The following is a 25,911-nucleotide window of genomic DNA, read 5'->3' on the forward strand; positions in this document are numbered from 1 at the left end:
TTTATTCAAACATACAGTACAAGCATGTCAGCCAAAAGAACTTGATCAAATTATGCACATTCAAAGCATGGAGTAAACAAATAGAAAAATGGGATTAAAAACAGAGTCAAATATGTGAAAGGTCACTAAAATCAATGATGCCAGCTGTCCATGTCTTCCCAGACACATTACATAAAGGGGTCAAGGTCAGGCATGGGATCAAGGTCAAAGCTCAAGGGCAACAAAGTATACAAACAGCTGGTCAGTTGGCTCATTGTCTGACCTAGTCATCGGTCAGATGCGCGGGGGGGCATTTGAAGGAAATGTTTCCCCTTTGTAGTCAAGATTTTGACCACAATTTGTTAAGGGAATAGTTCAATAAATTAAAAGTGTCATTATCTAATCATGTTACTTCGCTTCTGTAAAACATTGTTTCCCAAATGGCAGACATGAATGGCGGCTGTCAATTCCCAAAAAATTAGAAACAAAAATTTTGTATTTATTATATATACAAAAATAATAAAATAAATAGTCTACATAAGAGGACTGTAAAATGTTTATAAAAATATTAATAATTTATCAATTCAATATTAATATAATAGTATTACAATTAATATGATTTGTTTCATTTTGTACTTCATTGTTTCATTTTGTACTTCATTGTTTAATTTAGTTACTTTTTATAGACTACTATATTTTTGTTTATTACTGTATGAAATCAATCTTATATTATATAATATTTGTCTATATATTATTGAATAATAATAATAGTAGTAATAATAATAATAGTAGTCGTAGTAGCAGTAGTAGTAGTATATAGAAAAAGGTGCATCAAAACCATTAGGCATCTAAAAATGATTGGTTCTCAAGTGACGCAAGTAGCCAAACATTACTGACATCAAACCTAATGCTGCCATTTGATTTGAAAGCTACAGCAGAGTGAAAGATTTTCAGTAGGCTAAATAATGACATTTGGGAGAGTAAATGATGACAGCATTTTCATTTTTGGCAAACTATCCCTTTAAAAGGAGCTCAGCTGGGCCCACTGATACATCAAAGTCAAAGGATGTGCAGCAGAAAACACAACAACGGCCTCTGGATACTGCTTACTGTTATCAGCCTCAGAAATCCATAATAACAGTCACCCCAGCACAGAAATTGAGGGAATTTGGGCTTTGCCAACAGCATAACCCAAGTGGAGGCATATTGTGAGCAAAGGTTTTACACAAAAAGCAAACAACTAATCATGTCTTTCTGGTTTCTCTCCACTCTCCCCATTACTCTCCCCTTCACACCGACGTCAATTTATTGTCACCATTCAACGTCACATCACAGCAAATGACATATTTCATATCACACTGCAATTAGAGACAGAACCGGGGGCTGCAGGATGCTGCGTTTGAGCGCTGACGAGAGAATGGGGGAAAAGAGCTGAAAAACGCGTACGTGTGTGGCATTTAAACAAAAGTCATGCTGGTCTTTCTTTTCGTGATGTTTTGCACTCCCGCTAATCAGATTCAATATCCATGTTAAACTCAAAGTAATGATCCTATTTAGCCTCACTGCCAGATTAATCAACTTTCCTAACCCTGACCCCTGGTTGGGGGCTGAGATGTCCTTGTTTTGATCAGTGGGGTGTCTCTTTTGAAAGATTTAGTGGGAAATGTGAGGTTTCGGTGAACAGTAGGACATCTGGGGGGGGGGGGGGGGGGGGGGGGGGGGGGGGGTATATTTTTTATAGTCTGTCTTCTTTTTACAATACCATGCACCTCAACTCATGGCCTGATCACCGTTCCCCATCAGAGAGTGACATTTATTACCTGCACTCAGAGCCACATGTGTCTACAGGTGATCAGAGTGACAATAAAACCTGTCTCTCATGGGGATTTTTCCATGAAAGATGCCTTCCCATGATGCATTTCATCAGATCTTTCTAATTGAAACAAGTTCTGAATCTGTATTTACATGCTGTATATGTACTCTACTATTTATAGGTCTCAATTTGCTGAAGGAAATCTTATCCATTTATACAGTGAAGTATGTACTCAGAAATAAACACAATTTTGGCTGCTGCCGGGCCAAGATCGAACCCCTGCAGACCCCAGGGAGAAAATTATATATCAATATATAATATCAGATGGCTATCAAACGTGGAAAATAACACCCCCTTGTAAGGAACTTGCCACTTTGCCCCATTGGGAGTGTTTTTGATTTAATCGTGGTCCTTTGATGCCTGTACATTTTGATATTTTCTCATCTCTTTCAATCGAAACATTAGTAATACAGAGCTGGACTTGTAATTGTGTGTTAGCATGTATGTGTGTCTATAGTCTAAAGTGCGATTGGACTGAATAGTAATACCGCTAATGGAACGGCTGGGAAGGTCACACCATCACCTCTACGGGAGCTCAAAAGGAGAGCATAATCAATACTGTTGGACAGGTGAGAGAGCGAGAGCGAGCGATGTATAAATGGCCTCTCTCTAACAATATGATGTGCTGCATAGTTCACCTCTAAACCTATAAATCAGCAGCTCGTTCAGAAATGAGGTGAGAACAGCTCAAGTGTTATGACAGCGTGCAGACAGGAGACTGTAACTCTGGTCTCCCCTGGGCTAAACAAACGCTTGTTTCTAATATAGCTAAAAGCCAAGCACGCATCCAGTATACAGACTAATGGCGGTAAAGTCGGAGTACAGATCTGAGGGTTTTAATGCACATTTTGTGGCACCAATCCACGTAAAATAACGTGCCCTTGCTACATAGTATGCCTGTTCACATAATGTCATTTTAGACAGTGCTAACACTATAAACTCTGATGCAGTATCTCAGGGTTAAACTAAGTCTAATTTTAAATCTGGACATGTTGATGTAAAAAAAAAAAATGCCCGTAAATGAAAAATTAAGCCATAAAAACAATACAATAAAAAATAAAAAAAATAAAAAAAAAATAATAACCTTGCATTGTGTATTCTGTTGGGGATATCTCATACATAAAAAAAATATGTACATATATATACATATATAAAATTAATATTAACAACAATAAACTTAAAAATAATAAAAATGAAAGTATAAAACAAAATTAATGACTTCTCGTTTCATGTCATGTTGGGAGAAATCCCAAGGTGTACATTCAAAAATAATAAAATACAAATAAAAAAAACTAAATAATATAATAATAAATACAAATAAACTATAATAACTTTGTTTCGTGTTCTGCTTGGAACATTCACTGTGCAACAGAAAGCTCCGACAGAGTGTCTTTGTGTATGGAGAATGGTCCATCAGCTGAGAGGGAGATTACCAGCACTCAGAGATCAGAGATGAGAGACAAGAGAAAGTCCCTCTCTCTGCAAAATGGCCATTCATTAACCCACGGCCAGGGGAAAACACTGCACACCAAACTCCACAGAAATGGATCGGCCTCATCGATTGTGGCCCGCAGAAGGTGTGGAAACAGATACTTCAGCTGCCGAAACAGTGGATAGCGTTTCATAAAAACACCAGCTCTTCAACGCTTTCCAGCCCGTATTGGGTTTCTGCCACACACAATACAAGCATAATGCTGTTATATCCATAGACAGGCAGAAAAAAATTGTACAAAACCGTGTGTCTGAATCAAACCACTGACTGTAATAGGACCTATTTTCTTACAAACAGATGGTTCCATTGAGAAGATTAAGAGCAAATTAGTGGTTGTTGAACAAACTTTAGTTTATTTAGTATTTAATTGAGTATTTTTTTTGAATCTGCAAAAGGCCCAGACACAGCAAGTAGCCAGTGTTCATGAAAACCATCCTGAGGTTAAGTGAGCTGTTAGACACCCCGTTGAGACAGTTTCCGGCCTGGCAAACCCAAAATAGTCACGCCGGTCTGAGTCGGCGTTTTCCGTGGATCATCGTAATTTCACTCCTCATTCCTGAATCAATTATGCATGTCCACCACTGATAAGAAGAGTGCCAGTGCCAATCCGAGGGGCGAGGGGAAATTGGGGGTCGAGGAGTAGGGTCTGCCGTGAAGAGCACTTTGCTAAAACAATAAAAAGAACGGGCATGAGTCTTCTGCTCTGGGCCACGCAGAACAGAGGCTGAGATTAATTAATGACACAACAGGAGCAAGTGTGCAGCGCAGCCCAGAGCCAATAAAGCAATGCTAAATGCTGATAAGTGCTAAGTGAGTGGAGCACTTCAGCTACATTTCAGTAGATGCCAATGGGGTAGAGGGTTATTTAAACCCGATATTAGCTTTGAAGTGCAGTGAAGAAACAGGTCAAGGTTAGCGTTTGGGTGTGAGGTCGGTTTGAGTGAACAGTGAAAACTCAAAATGTTTTGCCCTGTCACACTGTGTGGCTTTTTCCTCTTTTAAATGATATGCTAAAGAAAAAATATGTAGATTAATTATTCGCTTAAGAGAGCCCCTCTTTCGCTTCACTTGCCTCTGTCCTCAAACCTTTTGGCTTAATGCCAATCCCCCTTCTACACCGCCCCAAAACGCTCTCCATATCTTGGTTATTGCCTAATCACCCCAAAAGATCTGGCTGAGTTCCATATGATAACCAAGAATAGGACTGTAGTAACCATAAACAGCAATGATCTTTATGTGATTTAGAAATTGAGGTAATAATGAAGTGCTGAAATAATTAAAAAGATTTAAGAGCGTAGAAGTACAACGGGTGTTGCTAGAGTTATACCATGCTACAAGAACCAGCAAGACTCTTCAGGGGAACGCCTGAAGGCCATATATGTCCATTAGACCTTCTGCAGCAGATTACATCAATTCTCAGCTCCCTTAATGGTGTAAACAGAAGGTCTCGGTGACAGAGTGAAACGTGTGTTTGTGTTAAAAGTCTACCGTATAAAAACAGATGAGGCCTTGCAACGAGTCAGCATGGGGTATAGCCCACTGAGGAACGAGTCTACGGTGAACGAACGGTTGGTTTGCCAGGCCAACAGCTGAGACTAAACAGCTATAATGAAATAACAGAAACCAATTAGAGACAAATCCAATAAAATTGCCCTGGTCATTCTTTGGTGCTTTTGCTCAGCTAACGCAGAAAATCTCTTTAAGGAGAGAAAGTGAATACATTTATGACTAAGCCTCGATTTTTCATAATGTCATTTTCAGTAAAAAGGTTTCCTTGATTACACACAGTGTATAAACTAGGACACAAACTCAGGAGAACAAAATGGCAGTCAGCAGTTTCTTTTGTTAGCAAATTAAAGAATTCAAATATTGAATCTCATCTGAATGCCCTTGAAACTTCATTTCCCATGATGCCTTGTATTTTCTGGGGTGAATTAAAAGTGAAAGTGCAGAATGTGTCTTGTTTGACAATAACATTTATTTTACTAGAAATGCACAAGAGGACTTGCATAACTATTCATTTTTACTAGTCATTCAGGGAAGTAATCGACTAGTTAGCTAGTCAATATTTCCTGATGGCCAGCTGTAGGAAAAGCCATGTCATGTGATCCGCGGCTGGTCGACAAAAGTCAAAATCATTGACTAAAATGCAATAAAACAAATTCTTTCCTCAAAGGTCCCTTTCTGATATTTTTTTTACAAAAAAAGGTCACATTGAGCTTTAGAGAACTAGACATCACAGACCGATCATTGGCTATTATGGCTGAACAAACCAAAGATTTGAGCTCTAGTAAGACGTGAAAAGTAAAAAGAGACTGCAGTGATCTGTCCTTAGAATCACACTAAATAAAGGTCAGGTCACATTTACCATGTTCGGTGAAAATTCAGTCATTTCACGGCATATTGACCAACAGAAACAGACTTCTGTGTAAGTTGTGCTTCTGACATCACTACACAAATGGCAATAACAATTTTTTTTTACCTGTTTGCCCACAAATTTTCGCAAATTCTTCAACCTGGGGAAATAATCGATGGGCTGCAAGCTGAATTACACAGTCAATTCAAAGAACATGAAAACTTCTTCCCAGCACTTCTGTCTGATTGACATTCCAGGGCTCTGTTGTGCTACTGACCCCATGTTTAGGACTCTTTTGACTTGCTAACATCTCTGGACACACATATAACTCTCGCAGGTTGGTCTACAATAATGGAAATTCCCATAATGCACATACAATGTATTGTGAGATCTTCATGATTTCCTATTTATGTCTCCCCTACGGAAGGTTACAAACACACACTTCTATACCCTTTAAACAAACACAAAAGAACATGGCATGATGAATGCATGTGCAAGTCAAACGCAGGGCACAGGCTCTAATGAGCAGCCCATCTCATGTATCTTCCATCTACTGGAATAGAAAGTGTTTCTTTCAAAGATCTGTAATTACCATTCCATGAGCGTAGTGAAAAGCCCCATAATCCTTTGGGAGAGACGGTGTAGCCGAGATAAAAATCCACTTATTAAGGTTTGGGTGATGGTTCTGTCAGCAGGGGATGAAGGGACGAGAGAAAAGGAGGGAATGAAGGAAATGAGGGCTGAGAGTCTTAATTTCAGCATCATTTTATACATCTTCCTGCTGTAGAGCATGTAAAGGAAGTGTGATGGTTTGAGTGTAACCTTTTTCATATGCAAATTATATTTATCCTACAAACAGCGACAAAATGGAGCTCTATAACAGCAGACACACACCCGCTGTGCACCTTTTCTAGGTTGTTCCTGCCTTGTATTGTCAAGGGAACAGAATGAGTGACCCAGTTGTGAGGAAGCCCAGTTTCCTGCTTCCACAGCAGAGAGTCACACCGGTCACCTCTTGAGACTGGAGGAAGCGCTGGGATTGGCTAATGTAAGCTCACCTGCAATATGTCCTCTACTGTTACAGTGACATGTGAAGACCACAGCTCATAAATCAGAGAAAGCAAGAGGAGGAGGAAAGAGAAAGAGCGAGAGAGAGAGAGAGAGAGAGAGAGAGAGAGAGAGAGAGAGAGAGAGAGAGAGAGAGAGAGAGAGAGAGAGAGAGAGAGAGAGAGAGAGAGAGAGAGAGAGAGAGAGAGAGAGAGAGAGAGAGAGAAAGGGAAAAGAAATGAAGATGAAGATGAAGGAACAAAAGAAAAAGATAAAGAGCTGGCTCTGCGGTTAAGCAGGACAGCAGATTTTTCTTCGTCGCAATGCTAACACAACACATTCAATGACGGTCATAATTTATGCGTTACAGTTTCAAGGAACACAAATCAGCTCAACAAAGTAGGCCTTGCATACTGTATTCAGAGTTGCTTAACTATAAAGTTGAATGTTTAAAAGTAGCATACATTCAGCTGGTAAAGCAATGGATTGCCCTTGTGTAAAAAAAATGCATCCTTGTACAGCCTATTGGGGTTTTTATTGCATGTTTAACAGACAGGTGTCAGATTAATAAAAATAAAAAACGAGTGGAAAATGTTGACGCGTTTAAATTAATCAACTCAAACTTTCTTACACCGGGTTCTGCTTTCAACTACGGCCCTGAAAAAATTTCAACCGTCATCTTCAGACACAAAGACGTTTCGAAGACTAATTAAAACAATAGAAGTTTGGAGTTGTCGAACGAATATGAATAACCTTTCGCCACACTATTTAATTAAAGATCAACTTTGGTTTTAATTAAACGTTTGAAAGAGAATGTTCACAGTCTGTTACACAGAGTAATTAATGTAGAATCAAGGAGTTCCTATCTGGCTGAAAGGAGTGGCGCCTCAGCATGTCTGATTCTAATCATTCCCTCACCATCTTACACACTTAGCACTTCCGCAGGCTTAAGAACATGTTGACAAACTCTGTCACACGCGCGCACACAGTTGATTGGACATTGCCTGCGCGTGGATCAGATCAAACTGGGTTGATTAAACCGAACAGAAGTATCTCTTGAACTTGAGTCCTGAGCTTGGTAAGGCTGTCTGCTCACAGAGGCGGCAGCACTGAATAAAGTAATACACTTAGCACATTACAAGACATTACTGGGTACAAGCAAAATAGAGACATTGAGGTTCTAAACCAGTTTGGACAGGATGCAGCCCTTATGCAGCTGGTAAACGTGACCGGGAGGAGTGATTATAGTGGAGAATTGTGGAAAATTACACATCTGATGGTGATTTATGGGTTTTATGCAGTTGCTTATGCAATGCACTAAACTTGATTCTCATTTCCTAAACGGAGAATTATCTGTGTGCAAAATCAGCCATGATTTTTAACTACTTAAAGGGATAGTTCAGCCAAAAAGTCAGTAATACAGGTTGGAAACAGCATACTATTTCACATACAGTATTTAATTCTTAATATACCTAGAGATTTTGCAGGAAAAAAAAAATTTCTTCACCTTCCAAAATTCATCATGATTTACAATCACAGTACAACTAACACTAATAGGCATGCATCTAATTACACAACTGCTTCTGATGGTCCATGACAGTTAGGTTTTCTGTAGGAGTTTAGAGGTTGTTGAGGAAGAGAGAGATGGTTCTAGCAGACATATGTCCATTAGTTCAGAGAGGCTAGTAGCCGAAACTGCCATTCGAAAGTGGGCATCTCCTACAGGGCGTTTAGGTAGTTTTACGGGAGTCTTAATGGTCTGTTTACTGCTGTTTAAAAGGAGAGGTCTGGCTCATAATGCTTCTCATAAACTACTAGAGGCTTCTGGACTTTCAGGGCAGATCCAGACATGCTAATTATGGTGAGAGGACAGAGCAGAAAGAGAGACAGTTTGGAAGACATATTTGAGAGAATATGTGAACATTTTTCAGTAGCGTGACAATCAGCTGTCTACAAAATAGTGTAGATTTCCAACTTTTTCCAAGTAGTGGTGTAACATGCATTATTGGGAAAGGCAATAATCAAACATGCCAAAATAAATCTGAGCTCGTTTCAGAGCAAAATATTAAGCTAAGTGCAAAAATCAATGTTCCCTATACATTTTCTTCAAGTCTTATTAATTGTATTCAATCCAAATTTAGTATTTACTGTAATTTGCAGTTTACTTTTTTATAATAAACTAGCCTATAACTAATAAGCTACAATTAATGAATTCATTAATTAATTTATTCATAATATAGTAGGCTATAAATGTAAACAAATGACATTTTTAATTTCTAGCCTATTAAGTATTGTTTCCCCCTTTTCCTTAAACAAAACCAGTTGAGAACCCCTGGTGAAGCAAACTACCAGTTGAACGTTTTTAAGCTACAGTTTCAACGCAACCTAGTTAACACTGCCACATCCACACAACCCACAATGTCTGTCATTCACACACATATGCAAAAAAAAAAATCCACCCTTTCCACAGACACTATGCAACCCAGCTAAAATAGACATGGTAATCTAAGCCCCGCATATCTTAAACTGGCACTGAATGGTAGAGCGGAGCCCGTATCCTCCATTACTGCAGTATGATTACAGAGCTCTGGCATTCGCTTCACCTCGGGATGAATAACCCTCCTTATGAATGAGCATAGTCAAGAATATTCTCTTTCCCTCTCTCTCTTTCTCGCTTTTTTGGTGTCTCTGTCAGCTTTGATTTCTCACTTCCTTTCAGAAAACATCCAAGAACTTCACAAACGTGGAGCTGTGGCTGAATTTAAAATAGTCAGGGAAAAATGTCTTTGTTGCACCCAAAATTTCCAACAAGAGAAGGCTTGTGCATGATTTATTTGTACTTACAAGACAGAAAACCATTTAATTGAATAGTATTCATAATAGAGACAAGCACAATGAATAACACAATGACTACAATTCCCATAATGCTGTGCTCCATCTATGCTGTGTGTAATCAGTGATGTAACAGAAGAAACCATGTGCAGTCACCCTGCTGAGCTGCAAACGGGCTTTATCAATTATAGAGGGCACAGAGGAGTGGTAGACCAAACAAAGCTCCACTAAAAATAGACACATATCAAATGCATGACATGTCATGGCTATTTTTAGACCCAATGTGTTCATGCAGTGTAGTAGCTCAAACCTTCCTCTTACTGATACAGATCTAATACACATCCTTATGTCAGGAACATACTCTACACAGGTACACAAACATGGATGTGAATGCCAAAGTATGCCAAGTGTGAGGTGGCATGAGCTACCTTTCAAAAGTTTTTGAAATAAATTAACTCTTTATTTAGCAAGGATGCATTATGATGCAATTGATCAAAAAGTAACAGTAAACTTGTATGATGTTCCAAAAAAAAATCAAATAAATGCTGTTCTTTTTGCTCTATTAATCAAAGAATCAACAAAAATATCAAGTAACAAATCAAGAAGATCAAGAAAGCTTATAATATCCCACAATCCTGTGTATTTCAGCAGTTAGCTCAAGAAACAAATGACATTAACAAGAGTGATTGAAAGTGAATCTGTTTATATAATTCCTTTTTAATTACATTTTTAGAGAGAAATGAGCATTGCATTATTATATATTAGTTTGCTTATATCTCTAAAGATCACTTGAATTTGTTCAATTATGATGCCATGAAAGCTTTGGGAAGGCTTTCTGTGAAGTCACTGACTGTGTTTTTACACAGAATGAAAAGGTGAGGCTGCATCCTCCTATGCATCCTCCTCCTGTTTTTCTGTTACCTTCATTCCCCTATGTGCCCTCCCTTCTTTTCTGAGGCTGAATAACAAGGCCAGTATAAGAGGCTGGTGTGTGTGTGTACGCGTGTATGTCTGACCCCAGATACACTAACAGGCCAGCATGTTGTCGGCAGTGTGGATCTCAGACCGCTCCCAGGTCATTATTGCGCCTCACTTCTCATTTGCAGGCTTTACCCACAAAACAACCGCAGCAAAAGGTTTCCAGCTCTGCCTCAGAACAGACCAACTGCAGCTAAACTCGCCTAGAAAACTGCACAAAAAAGTCATTAAAATGGAATGAGACACACACGCACAGAGAGAGAGAGGCAACAAGACAGACAGGAGGTTTATCAACACATTATAGTGTGGACACTGAAACCACGCAAGCCTCAGGAAAAGAAAGGACAACTATGAAATGTGCTGTATTTTTTAACTATATTTTTTACATTTACTGAAGATAGCAGTAATGCACGCTTTACCCAACCCCCCAAAATATGGAGATATTATTTTCCTATGATCGTGTTAATGTGAATAACTGCAGCAAAGCAGACTGGTCTTATATATAATATCTGTTGTTTAATCTCAGCCATTCTGATAAATGTATGTTGTGTTCAATTACTAGATTGTGTTGTTGTCACACGACAGGAAATGGTTCTTTTCTCTCAGATAAGTGAAGCTACTGCAACATGCCACAACACATGGTAGGCGAGAGAGAGAGATAGAGAAAGAGAAAGAGAGCAGCCTGGCTGTCATGGCAACCCTCCCATAGATTCATAAAGGGAAGAGGCCTAAGTTTTGCTGTCATAGACGTATTCAGGACACACACTTATTGAAGTGTCTCTTACAAATGAGTTGTGTACTTTCACACTGGATGTTTCTCTATAGGCCTGCTCCGTTTCTCTGCAGAAAGGCCCAACTCGAAACCACTGTGTTCTCCTCTGGGGTTTGGCATAAGCAGCTGCAGAGAGAGTGATAAAACTGTTGTATACACGGGACACACACACACACTCAACATGCCCATATTCACATATGCACTCTGAAACACACGCACACACACAGTTTCCCCTGCATCTAAAGCACGCTGTCCTGCAGCATATTTCATCATTAAATTTCAACACTTAATCCTCTGCTCCAGTGGCTCTAGCTCTCTCACATCATTTCAATAATCTACATTTGTGGTGAGCGTCCAAACAAACACACACATCCAACAAAGGCGAGCCAACCCACCAGGTTTCGGCACACAAAGTAGGGATGGGTCACGGTGGTAAACCAGTTGACTAATCATCCAACAACAGACAATATACAATTTATAACAATTTACATTTTCATATTTATACATTCATAAATGCATATTCGATAAAGAACTAATAATAATAATTTGTTATCTATTTGTTTGTTTAATACTTTATTCATTTATACATTCATTCATTCATTCAAACATAAGTAGACTGACACATCCCTAATACTGTACATAGTGTATTCGGCCCTATGTACATGCTCACAAATCCATGCTCACGTACAGGCAGTCACCTCTAAAGGATAACGTGACCTTTTCCCCACCACCTTCTACCATTCATAGACAAATTGAAGCCTTTTCCGCCAGCCATCACCATCGACAACCGGCAATCTGAGCCGTCATCCTGAAACAACCCGTCTCCGCGGTCTGAACAATTTTACAGTGTCTGAATCGTGCCCTTTGAACTGTGCATCTCCTCAGTGGCGTCTCCAAGGGCCGAAGAATTCACTTCAGTGCACACCTCATGGCTAAATGCACAGAACCTCATCAGATAACACACACATACTTCGACCCATCTACACACAAGCACTTTCCCCTCTGTCCTTCACACTGGGCGCTGTCAGCCAGACTTCCTGTGCCAGGTCTGCTTCAAGGTTAGCTGCTCATTGTATTGAGTGAGTGGCTGAGGTTCTCTCAGCGGCAAGCAGGCCTACTGGATGCATTATCACCTCGGCGGGGGGGCTTATCCGGCCCTCCTGGTCTGCGTGTATACCCCGCCAGTGAAACGGGCTGCCACGAATGCCTCACGCGAAAGGATTAAAAGACTGTCGACTTCACCCTTGGCTCAAAACAGATTCGCTGACCGCAATTAATAGGTTTAATTTCACCCTTTTTGACATAGCTACTGGCCAAAGCAGAGGATTGAGGCCTTGGCCATATGGCCTATTTATTATACATAAACACTGAAAGGCATCATGATGGCTTTTTGAAAGGATAATGTAGATGCCTACTAAAGAGAACTAAAGAGATTGGAGAGAATTAAGAAAACGTGTAACATCATTTGTGGTGGCATAAATTTAATTTATAATATAAATGTAGGCCTAGGCCTATATTTAAATGTAATTAAAGGGGTACTTTCTTATGCAGTAAGAAAGGTGAAATACTGTTGAAATCTGTGCTATCTGACTAGAAAAAAAAAAGAAGGCTTTTGTCTTCCCTTCTGCCAAATACGTAGGAAAACGTCAATACCCACAATGCACTTGGTATGTTGACGTCCAAGGCCACTCACACCAGTCTGCCAAGGATACGCTTGATCAGAGTCAAATGGTGCCTTGCTTTAGTAGGAAATACTTCTTAGCACACTTTTAGTCAAAATGGTGTTGACTTGTATTGTTCCCTGGTGCAAGAATTTTAAAGAGTAAACGTTTAGTGGGAGTGAGTTACTTTTGGTTTCCAGAGAAGGATCCAGTGCGTTGTAAAATATGCTGTAGCAAATATGGAGAGAATGCCACGAAGGAAAATCTGAAAATCTTAGTCAACATTTCAAAATTTGTGGATGACCACAAATACAGCATTTTATGCCAAACAGCTGAAAAAATAACAACTGCTGTCCAGTCGATCCAACTGTCAAAGGTATTTTATGTCATCGAGCTGACTTTTGCTGACAAATAAATGTGAATTTCTCGGCCTAGGTAACACTGACAACGAGTAAACATTGCATATTTTCAACCCGCTTTGTATTGTTACAATGTCAAAAGTATATGTAAATGAACAAAGTTCAATTTAAATTGATTTTTATAACAATAATAATAGAAATATATATTATAACATTTTTATTAAATAAATACATTAAATAAATATAAAGCATAAATTCCTTTATTTTGTTGCACTAGATACATAAAAAAGTGCATACAAAATTTCATACAAATGTGTGGGGAAAAAAGAGGCATAGGGAGAGAGTGATGGATGGATGAATGGATATATGGGTGGATTAATGAAGAACAAGGGAGCAAGAGGGGACAAAGAGGTTCCAAAGTCCCAAAACCACATCTGGTCTGGGGGTCCGCCGCAGTGCCAGGGGTGCTGAACAACTGCTGCAGCAAACGCAGCAGTTTCATGTTTTCAGCTCTGTGCTTTTTATGCTGATGGCCGTGTGTGCACGCATTATAAAAACGTGTCTGTGTGATATTCTCTGGAGGGTTTAGAAGTTGTTTACTGCTTCTCTCTGGGGTTTGGCTACAGCTCTGACTTTTAACACGGTGAGACACAGAACATCCTGCCATTGCACCTCCTCTCGGAGTCAATCACACAGACAACGCTAACTACAGTTGGAGAACCGCAGTCATGCTGAATGCAGTAAGCCTTGGATTATCCTGTTCAAATTTTAAATAAATACCTGGTGGAGATTGTAAACTGCATTAAATGAAAAAAAATTACAAAATAAAACAGTAACACAAGGAAAAACAAGACCTCTCAAAACTCTCATTTTGATTTCATGGGGTCTTTTCCCCTCTAAGGTTCCCGTACGACTCTCGCATAAACGATCAAAATTGCTCCAGATAATATTTACTTTTCGTGATGAGCTCGTCTTCAGCTAGTAAACAATTTACTGAGTGTGACGTGCTGGCGGACTATAAATCACCATGCAAAAGGGACAGTAATAAACTCATTTTCATTGATTAATGACTGCCAGCGAGGACTATTTTCTTGCTTTGTCTAAAAGGCAACTGTGACATCATCGGCTGTTTTCCCGCAGAGATCTGCAATCACTGAAATGGCAACTAAAAGGTTTCTGTGTGTTTGTGTGTGTGTGTGTGCATGGTTATGTGTGTCCGTCTGCCTGAAAGAGAAAGACACTGTGTTGTCTGTCTGTTCCTTGGAGATTTGTTTGGCTTGTTCGTATCTGGAATTCGGTGTCTGTCATTTCGTCAATCATAGTCTCTAACAAAACAAGTCAGTCTTTTTTTTTTTAATGGAATGGCACACAGAAAACATCCTTATTACCTGCAAGATCTTAGAGAGTTAGTTGTCTTGAAGTATGAGTGCTCCATCTCTATAATTACAACAGTCTCAACTGTAACAATAAGTATTAATAATCGTTCTAATTCAATAATAGGGAAGTCGACACCACAACTACATAGATAATGACACAGAGGAACAATATCTTTGGAATCACTTTCAGAACCTTTTTTTTCCAGCCAATCGGAACCCACCAGACTTTAAAGAGCTCAAGCATTTGGCAGAACGCATAACTGCAGCACATGCTTATAATAAAGCGGATGTCATCGTGCCTCGGTGTGGAAGCTAATATAGCTATTATTCTTGGTGTGATCAAGTCTTAAATATGGCATAAGTTCCAGGACAACTAACATTGCTTACAGTACCAAAACTGTTTTTTTGGGGGGGAGGACTAGTCTGTTATGCCACGGATTTTCATCCACAGCCAGACCCAACTACAAAACACACCATCACAATAACAAGAATGCGTCAAATTGGAATCCTGCCTTTTGGCAAAGATTTGCCCGTCTGTAACGTCAACACCCTGGAGGTTTAGCACTTGAGAAAAAGAGAAAAATGATACTCTCATTCTCACTCATCCTCTCTGTCTGTCTTACCCTCCCTTGATGTCGTGCTCTCTCTCTATTTTAATGTTATTTTCTGCTCTGTGCAGTGTCTGGCTGGCCCTTGGATTCGTCTCAGACACGGCTCCTCTGAGGCACAGTCAGAGAAGAGGGTACCGGGCCGAAAGCCCCTGCACCGCATCATCCAATTACCCCCGACAGCCTCTGCCTGTGCAGGGATTCCCATGGCCCTCTCTGCCTGCCTCTCATTGCGCCGCTTACCAACCGTTTCTCTCTACACGCGTCATACACAACAGCAGAAGATTGCAGAGCATGACCATGATTGCAAAACTCACTGGATCTAACGTTCTTACAGAACGGATGTAGTTGACCACACTCGGATCTTCTCATGTGTTATGAAATGCCCAAAGTCAGCAATTATTACACAAGACTTACTCGATCTCTGATGCTTTTTAGAAGCTTACAACAATGATACAATCCTTGGGTCAGTTAACTCCTGTTTCTCACGCTTCTGGAAAAGAAACAAAAGTCCTACCTTTTTCAGACGACCTCCTTTGGTCCCCACAAAAGCCAAAGAGTGGTTCTTGTACACGTAGGCGATAACGGATGTCAATTTGTCATTGGATTCGGAGAAGAGTGGAATTCCGCGTACCATCTCAGAGACACCAAGTGGGGCGTTCATATCCAGACCACAGAAGTTGTCATCGATGGTGAGAAGCTAGAAAGGAGAACAAAGGATGTTTAATTCAACTAATTAAGAGTAGTGTGCAAACTAAAGCACTAACAGTCTCTAAAATAATTTAAAAACAATAGATGGAAAATCTAAAACTAGTCAACCATACTAAATCAACTTAATGACTCATTCTAGTTTAGAGCAGTGTGAGGGAAAGACAATGGACTATTATCATTAGCAAGGATGTGGAAAATGCTACCAAGGTGGGAGAAAAAGCTTTTCTGTTTCTTTAGACTAGTTTGTCACAACATACGTTTACTGGACCATTTGAGAGGCAGCTTCACAACAGATTAATCATTGTCACTATTTAGCATCAACTGAGCCAGTCATATCTAAAATGGGTTGAGAGGTTCATCTGATATAAGACCAAGTGCATTTATCATTTCAGGTGGAAAAGCATCTTAAAAAACATCTTTTAAATATGGCGTTTCAGGTGATGCCGTGTGACTTTGTGTGACATGTAACATATGGCTGGGAAAGTTGCCAGTGTCAGCCAGAATAGAGTGATTTACAGCTTCTGATATAGAAATAATAATTTGGTAATGCATCCATATTTCAGTCTACTGAGAGGGCTTTGGAAACAACGGCATCCATTGAAACAGCTGCACAGACCTCGGGATAAAATGTCAAACAAATCGAAAGCATGATTAATGATGCCCAGGGCTTTGACTCATTGAGGGCATGAAACCATAACACTTCTCAAGTGCTGCCAAATATGATATGCTCATGGCCTTTAATTCATTCATGAGTGTCTCCTCAGGCTCTGATCAGGCCTGCTCAGAAATAACATTTGAATGTTAATTTGAACAGATTTTTTAAATATATTATCCTGATTCAAACTGATTCATTTTTAAAATATTTTTAGCAATAAAAATACTAAAGTGTATTTTTACTCGAACACTCATTTCTGCTAAAGCATTTAAACTTTGTTCACACACACACGCGTAATATATATTAATATATATTTTATATATATTTTATATATATATACACACACACACACGCCTATATATATATACACACACACACACACGCCATTGGTCTGGCTGGAAGGATGTCAAACCACATAAAAACCTGAAAACTTCAATATCTCATGAAAACACACAAATATTACAAAAACTCCCAGTGTTTGTGTTTGTGTCATCTTGCACAAAAGTTTGACCTACATGATGTCAGGCACTTTAAAAGGTCTAGTTTTGTTTTAAAAGCATGGCCCATAATTGCCCATCATTGAGAAACAGCATAACAGGTGTCTCAAACTGCTTTATTAGCATTAATATTTCAGTTTTTAATGGCATATTCTCTCAGTCAGAACATAAAACATGAGACAGCTTGAGCTGTGTTCTGCCCCTAGGCTCCAACCCACAGCACAGTCCCAAGTGACAAAGTGGGCGAAGGGCAATCCTGAGTGATGCCCAGGTTGGGAGAGGAAGCATCTGGATGTACATTATCACTAACAGACTATGAACTGAAATAATGTACATACTCCCTTGATGAGAGTTCAATTACATTTGAAGCGGTGTTTATCTTAATAACAACGGCCTCCGGCTAATGATATTTTTGAAAATCCATTGCAGGCCAGGGGACAAATCTGTAGTGGAGCAGTTATCGGACCAACCTCAGAGAGACACGATCAATCAAGTGACCGGATAGGTCTTTACATGCAATATAGCAAATATCTATTTGTCAGCGGTCAGGAGATACAAGACCCTTCATTAAGCAAATGGAAGACAGGGGCTGTCTCTCTAAAATGGCGGTTTATGAGTGATCGGCCGAATCGATAGCGAACACCGCACTCAATTCTCAGTTCACTCAATAGAAGCCGGAATGAAGAATAAATTGAGAAATGAAGAAGGGAGTTGAGAGAGAGAACGGGGAAATGTTCAACGTCGTATATGTTTTTTTTTACTCTCTCTCTTTGCAGATGTCTGACCTTTAGAAATGTTCTGCTGTCAGCCAAAGCCTGCGTGCCGCTCAGCTCGCCTATGCCAGCCTAGAGTAATTGTGCTCATTTCTTGCGCACGGCTCCTGTTAGAAAGCCGCAGCTACATGAAAGATCTGTTTTCTGCAGTGTTAGTCTTTCTGCAGATGTCTCCTGTCCATATCGGGGGCCATGAATCATCAGGGGTTGTTGAGGCAGCAGCAATCTGCTTTTACGTGCGCACCTGCTTACACACACAAATTTAAAAAAAAGAAACTCGACCGCAATCACGGCCTTGATCCTGCTTACACGGGTCAAAATGTGTAAAGCCCCAACACAGCAGACTTGTAGCAATAGCTACAAAGACTTGCCACCTCTGAGGTTAGGATTGAAAAAGAAAACTGCGCTAAGAATAAACACAATGACAGTAATAGTTGTGACACAGACTAATGCCTTTTGGCATTGCGGTTATTTTATCAGAAGGCCCAGGCCTTATGTGGCAGGGCACATATGCCTGTGACACAGACAGGGGGGATGGAGCATGTGTCTCGTCGTCTTCTCATTGGCATATGCCACGGTATTTCTGGCAAGGAGAACAACATGCCAATCAGACCCTATGTGCTGCAATCTAATGAAATAGGCTTCCTGTCTGTCAACCTTTCAGGAAGCAGACACGTTTTCATTACCTAGGCACATAAACATGACATTTCCTCTCTCCCCATCCCGACGCAAATAACATCTTTCGACACCTCATGTGCGAGAGGGGGCGCCCTCCCTGCCGCCCATCAACCCTTTTCCACTTCTTCGTGCTCTCCGTTCCTCTGACTTTAATGCTTCCTTTCCATCTACGACTGCCTCGCTCACTCTCTGTGCGGAGCGCTCGAACAAGCTGCCGCATTATTGGCAATTTCACGCTGCGTGTCTGAAGGTGTAACGGAGGTGGTGGTTGGGGGAAGAGAAAGAAAGGAGGAGGGAATGGTTTGACGAGCGCAACTAAAAGCTTCTGGATCGGCGCAGGCGCCGTTTTTCATTTGAACTGGTTCCAGAGACAGTGAAGCAGAATCAGGTCATTCGGACCACTCGCTGCCTGGCTACGTCCTGCAACACAAAGGCAGCTCTCTTTCCTTGTGCCGGCGTCTCTGTGTCCCAGGATAGAAACACAAGTAGTGAAATCCAAGCTTTTTTTTTTCAGAAGCTTTTTTGTAGGTCTTTTTGTCCAATTGGAGCACATAGGGGACCAACCTTGAAGAGCATCTGGCACAAGAAGTAAAAGGAACCCTGAATGCAGGTCTAGAGCATGAACTACACACTTTTCAGTTCAAAAACGCCTTTTGTATCGCCTCACTGTTAGCTGAGAGGCCGCAAAACATTTTAATGTGCTATTAATAGATCACAGTTTGATCAAAATGCAGAGTTTATGCAAATAAACCCTGATCATTGCTGCGAGTGTACATTAGAGGGCTGCATTGGGATTGAGTCCCGCCGGGTCCCGCGGGACCCAACGCAAATCTCGCGGGAGCGGGCGGTTTGAACTTTGCTGCGGGCGGGAACGGGCGGCTAAAAAAAACACCGCGGGATAGGGAGGTTGCCTAGCGACATGATGGAGATGTCAATAAATGATGTAGAAAAGAACCTCAAACTAGGTATTTACAGCACAAAACCTAAGCGCAAGGCAAGTCTGACATTTGGAGAAGTTTCTCAATTGTTTTTGATAAAGATGGAAAGGAACTGGACTTTGTTCATTGTGACAAATGTCTAAAGAAACGCGCGGTAGCCTAAGCGTTTTAGATGTCCCCGATAGCCTAGCCAGGCTACTATTCGTCTTCCTGACCAGTGCGTCAGAATGCATGCAGGCCAGGGAAACGAAACAAACAACCGCATGAATCTCTGTAATAAAAGCAATACAAATGCGTGTTTTTTTCTTGCGGGACGGGAGAAGACACAAAATCAGTGCATCTCTATTATTGTGCGGGAATAGATTCTCAGAGTTTTGCGGGTGCGGGCGGGAGTGGACATGCATATTGCGGGAGCGGGCGGAAGTGTAACACATACGTTGCGGGAGCGGGCGGTAATGGTCAGAAATTCGGCGGGCGCGGGCGGGAGCGGGATGAAGAAAACAGTCCCGCGCAGGGCTCTAGTGTACATCATTCAGATGATGAATCGGCTCTTCAAGAGCTAATTCTGCACAGTCATATAATTACCCTTTCAGAGTCTTTCCTTTTCATGCTCAAGTAATATCTCACGCAGGGATTGTTGTTAGCAACAAAGACATTATTTCCCACAAATCTCAGCTCCATGTTCGACGTAATTATATCAACACTCAATCAGCTCTGAGCATGGCAATCCTTGTGTTCTCACAATTCTGCAGCATTTAAGAGGTTGTTTTTTTTGTGTCCGTTATGCATTTGATTGGGTGCATTCTCCACTCGGTCGGTCTTAATAGTTTCTATCAGGTTTGAACAACTGATAGACAATCACACCAGCTCTCCACAGAAAAGGACCTTTCTGGAGGACAGCATAATGGCATTCTATTAGAGATGAACAAATTTGCATATCTGCAAACTGAACAAGTCGACCAATAGGTTTTAAGCAAACCCTTTATAATTAGACTGATTTCAGGTTCACTTGACCAAACATGATTTAAAACAGCCTGTGTTCAAAAACAGCTAGATTATGCAGAAACGGAAGGTGCAGAGGCCTCGAGAAGTATTTGAAAAATTTGGATTATTTTTAACTTGACAAGTAGGGAGGCATGATATATTGCTCCATCCAGATAGTGGCGGATATAATATATTTATTTATTTTTTATTTATCATTACAGTAGATATCGTTTAATCAATTTCCACATGCTCGTTTGTCCTACTTTTATATTTAGATTACCTTTGCCGCAATATAACACTCACTCAATATTGAAAAACACAGTTACATGTATTATACATAATATAAATTTTTATACTGTAAATTATAGTTCTTTTTTAAATCCTTATTAAAATTGCACCCCTAGCGAGACATAAAAAAAGATGTGAAACATGACACGGAAGCCAAAAGGGATGCATTTTAAGTTGAGAATTGTAAAACATCACCAATTAAAATTATTAAATATAAAAATCAGTCAATCTAAAAAAAAAAAAAGATCAAATATCAAAAGAAAAAAGAAAATCACCAATCGTTGCTGAATGCCTAACCCATCATCACCCATTCCTACGCTCCATCCTTCTGTACCCCTTCTGTATCTCTTGTCTTCCACCATTGCTCATGCTCTTTTGAATTAAAGGCCTCATCATCTCAGTTTCCATCCTACTGTGGCCTCTACCTAGTGCTGACTTTACCAAAGAACTCCGCTAAGGGAGAATGAAAAGATGTGAGTGATGAATATCGCACAACTGTCTACACGTAATGACATTTAATGACTTAATGACTGTGAACCCCTTCAGTAAGAAAGAGATTCTGCAAGCTTCCGCTTCCACAGCAAAGACCTCCATTTGAAAGCACTTTGCCAGTATTATTTGATCCAACATTGGCCTTTTCTGGGCAATATCACCACTTCCAACGGAGAATTTCAAAGAAATTGTCAAAAGATATCAAAACGAGCGTTACTGATATAAATCAAACCACAAATCCAATCTTATGGCACTACGCTTGCAGAAAGATATACAGTACAGTACAGTCCAAAATCTAAACACGGCCACAGGACAGGATTTTCACAGACCCATGATGGTATCTAAAAAGCCGGTGAGTTGTAAAGCTTTCTTACATCTGCTCTACACCTCTTCAAACTTCATTAGACAGATATTAAAAATCACCTGCTAGACCAACTGGAAGTAAATGACAACTGTCAGATTGATGCCATTGAACCATTTAAACAAAGCTTAGGACACCAATCAGAAAAAGTCATTTGTTTGATTTGGCGGAGTACAGCTCAATGATAAAAAACGAATGTCACCGCATGCATGTGGATCAATGAAACCCTTGGGATGTGAAATGTCAGCATTTGTGAAGAAACTACACAAAGTTTGGGGTTTGCATTTGTGTTCTCTTCTGAGGTTATGTGTTGGGTGTATTTGAAAAATTCATGCATTTAAGTCTGGTTAGGCTGAAGGTGGTTTTAGAATACAAATTGTGTTTTGCAAGGTCTCAACTGTCAGAAGCAACTTAAATGTGTTTGTACATGTGCTTGTGTACGCAGTCTTGTCAACATGGGTGTACATGTATGTGTGGCACAATGCAAGATTTACGATGGCTGCAAAGAATGCTGGAAAGGAAAGACTACGAAATTGTTGTCCCGCTCAAGAAATATCCAACAAGTGTCAGAGCACATAACCTTTTCACATGTACATGTAAAGTGAGTTTAGGCTGATTAGTAGATAACGATCTTATGATGGATTATGACCTTTGCTGTAGTAGTTACGATGGGAGATGTAATTACTGAGGCCAATAAACCTGGAGATCGACTTTAATGAATGGAAACGCAGTGCGCACAGTGCACGCGACTGATTAAAACCATGTCACACCATCCCATAAAGTGGTTCTCCCAGAAAGCTTTAACAAAGAGAAACTTGGTGAGGAACTGGAGCAATGTTAATGAAAAATCAAGATATTGCAGGGCTACATATTTCATAGCGATAAACCAGTATGTTGTCCAATTTAGAGGTGCACTCATTAATTTTACCTTTATTTGAAACGTTTTATATATGAAAAATAAGGCATGGTCACACTGTCGAAATTTTGCTGGCAAAAAAGGTCCAATGACTATAGTGTAATGATGCATGAAGCACCACTCACACAGAAGTCACTTTCAAATAAAGCAGCATTCTTGTCGGTCAATGTGGTGAATTTCCTATGCAAACACTGCGTGGGAAAATCATAATGTTTTGCCCTTTGGCCCCCACAAAATATTGCCGAGCAATAATAAATATGATGCACCCACAATACTTCTAATCAAAATCTCTAAAGTAATTTACAACATTGAATCAAGACCTGTCACATCAGTGGCTTACTAAAAGCCATTTTATCATTTCGGTCATTAAAAAAATAAATGAATCACAGTTGACTGTGAATAGCATAGTTTAACAATAGCATTAGTATTTGTGAATGTTTGCTTTTGCGTAATGCTGCATATCAGAAGTCCAAAATGAATGCCACATCAACACAACACAGTAATTACTAAATGCACCTTTAATGGGGGGAAAAATAAGTATGACTAGCAGATGGAAACTAACGAGAACTGACAGCCACTTCGATAGTATTAAAAAAACTGGTCTGTCTAGGAGAGTGAAAGGCACTAATTATTTGGCAATAATATGTAATGAGCATGCAGAGAGACTGACAGCTGTAAGGGAACAGCCTATAGCCTGATTTTAATGACTTATAATTGAGATGATTATGAATAATAATGAGACCAATCTTAATTTAAAATGTTCTTATCTCTCTGACCGCAATGTCTCTATAACTGAGCAGAGGTTGAGAAAAACGCATAAATTAATGAAAAAAGACCCTATTAACGGGTGGTGTGCCCTTGTTTGCTTGAATACATCACTCCAGTAGACGAGACGGGTGAATTTACTGTGCCAGACTCATTTCCACACCATTTCTTTCTGCTGACATAGGGAACATGGGGCGCTTGCAGATTTTTTTTATAGGTCAGATGTCAACACAGAATGATCTATAGACACCACAACTTACACACTTATACAATCATTAGGCTATGTGATACTTCAATGCACATTTGCATCATCACAAGTGCTTTGTAATAATCTTCTCCTTTAAAATGATTTGTTATTGGCAAGAAATATAAAATAACAAGAATGTACACGACACACCACATTTTACTTGTAAATAAATGTTGAAATATTTGGACTTGCAAAAAAAAAAAAATGGAACACTATTGTTAACTTGTTTATGGTTTCACAAAAAGCATGGCAGGCCGTGAAGTTCCAGTCAATCACAGATCAATCCCATACACTAAAAACAAAAAATAAACAAACATCAGAATGCCTTTTGTTGTTCAGGTTTGAACGCTCATCTGTCTGGGCCCAAAGGCACTTGGGAAAGTCTGAGAGATGTTTGGCACAACCAAAGCTACAGTAGTCTTGAGCGAGCTTCAGATCTCTGCCTCTGCATTTGGATTCCCCTTCGATGTATGATCTTTAAATAGCAGCACACAGCTGCCAGTTGTAACCCTGTGGGAGTAAAGCTGTGAGCATGACTTATCGAACCCTGGACTTGGGATTAAGAGAACATGGGCCTGACTTCGAATCTCATGAACCTGTATATGGAAAACACACACACACACACACTCAATAAAAAAGACACTACTAAAAAGACCAAATGGAATGATTCATGAAATTACAAACAAACACATACATATATAAATTAATACAAATAATATAAATATATAAATGGGGGGTTTAATATACAAGTCATAATTAACAAAAGTACAAAAAATAGAAAGAATGCACCATTGCATCTGGGCATGCAACATAATTAAGAGTTCATGTCACATATATAGTGGAGCATATTTCAAAGAGACACAATCTCTTCTTAATGAGGGTGACAGCATGACCATTGTGCGTGACATGCCACGGCTATGTGTACGTGTGTGAGAGATGACTTCATTACCACCATCTAGAAAGATTTAGTCTACGTCTGGTTTAATGAACTGATGAAGATGGTTATTCTGTCTCACATAGTGAAAAGCACACCCTTTCTTTTGTAAGTTTATGTGTGTGTGTGCACATCATGTTTGACATTAACAGTGCCCCTTCATGCAGTCTGACTGCCCTAATGAGCAGTAGGTCTGCTCATCTGTTCATTAATTGGGGAAAAACACACACCATGGGGAAAAAAGGGCAACAGAGAGCTTGAAAGAGTCAGCAAAGTGCAGAATTCTGCTGCTGCCTCTCCAAATACACTTCTGCTTTCACTTGACATGCACATACAATGTACAAAATTTACCATGCTAACTATAGTTACTAGTTATTTCTACAGTAAAACGTTTGGTAATGTGGCATTAGCCATCACTGTAAAAAAAAAGACAGAAAGAGTTCAGACAGGACGAATCCTTATGTATAAAACTGACAGATGCAGGGCAACAGAAAGCAGGTGTCTCAGGAAGAGTGGTTGAACTTAAGTTGAACTTGACACGCCATCTTAAATATCTTAAATATGGCACATGGTGCAAGACACTGGATAAATTATGATATGCATTGTGTTAGACTTCACTATCATTTTTACTTTTTTTAAATGATGTAAGAAAAACTACTAAAGCTGTAAAATAGTTTATGGCCAAATATTCTCATTGTAAGGTCTCAGCCAGATTAGATCATAGTTCATATATTTTTCTATATTATTTTTTGATATGCATCTAAAATAATAAAAAAGCTATTCATCCATGTCATCTGCCTGCACAGTATACATGATGATAACTGCTAGTTCCTGATTTTTGGACAGAACTAGAGATATATCTCGTATGAGCCAGGCTTACATTATGCTATGATTTTTCACAGCATAATATCCTTATCGTTTGCAGAGGGCACAGAGAGGATATTAAGATATACATCACTTTCATATCTTCACCGAACCTGCATTACTATCATGTCATGTTGATGTAATGTTTGCAGAGGGCTGAATATTGAGAGAATGTTATCTTCACATTCATGAAGAAGGGCTTGCTTGATCTCACTGCGCTTCTCTGCTTACTTAATTAGACTTTCATATCGGGGAGTCAAAAAGCTACCCTTTTTTTTTTTTTTTTTACATTTCTGTCTTGCTTCCTTATTCCTTGTTGCAATATTCTAACATGGCAGCGTTGAGTTTTTCCATGCATTATTGAAAACACAAACCCATCTGAGACTAACAACAGTGCTTCTTGTAAAATCATCTCCCCCTCTTAGATATCAGGTTCATGCGCCGTTTTATCACTCCTGTCATTCCCCACTTTTTA

At 39.7% G+C, this 25,911-nt stretch overlaps 1 protein-coding gene across 1 annotated transcript in view; it reads right to left on the reverse strand.

Moving 5' to 3' along the window:
• Positions 1-25,911, reverse strand: part of plxna4 (plexin A4) — a 201,332-nt gene that overhangs the window by 153,564 nt on the left and 21,857 nt on the right. The window contains exon 3 of the mRNA XM_079622819.1: positions 15,851-16,033. Within this exon, the coding sequence (XP_079478945.1) occupies positions 15,851-16,033 (183 nt within the window). The remainder of the gene's footprint in view (positions 1-15,850; positions 16,034-25,911) is intronic.

This window comes from Phoxinus phoxinus (assembly GCF_949152265.1).
Source record: "Phoxinus phoxinus genome assembly, chromosome: 9".
NCBI lineage: Eukaryota > Metazoa > Chordata > Actinopteri > Cypriniformes > Leuciscidae > Phoxinus > Phoxinus phoxinus.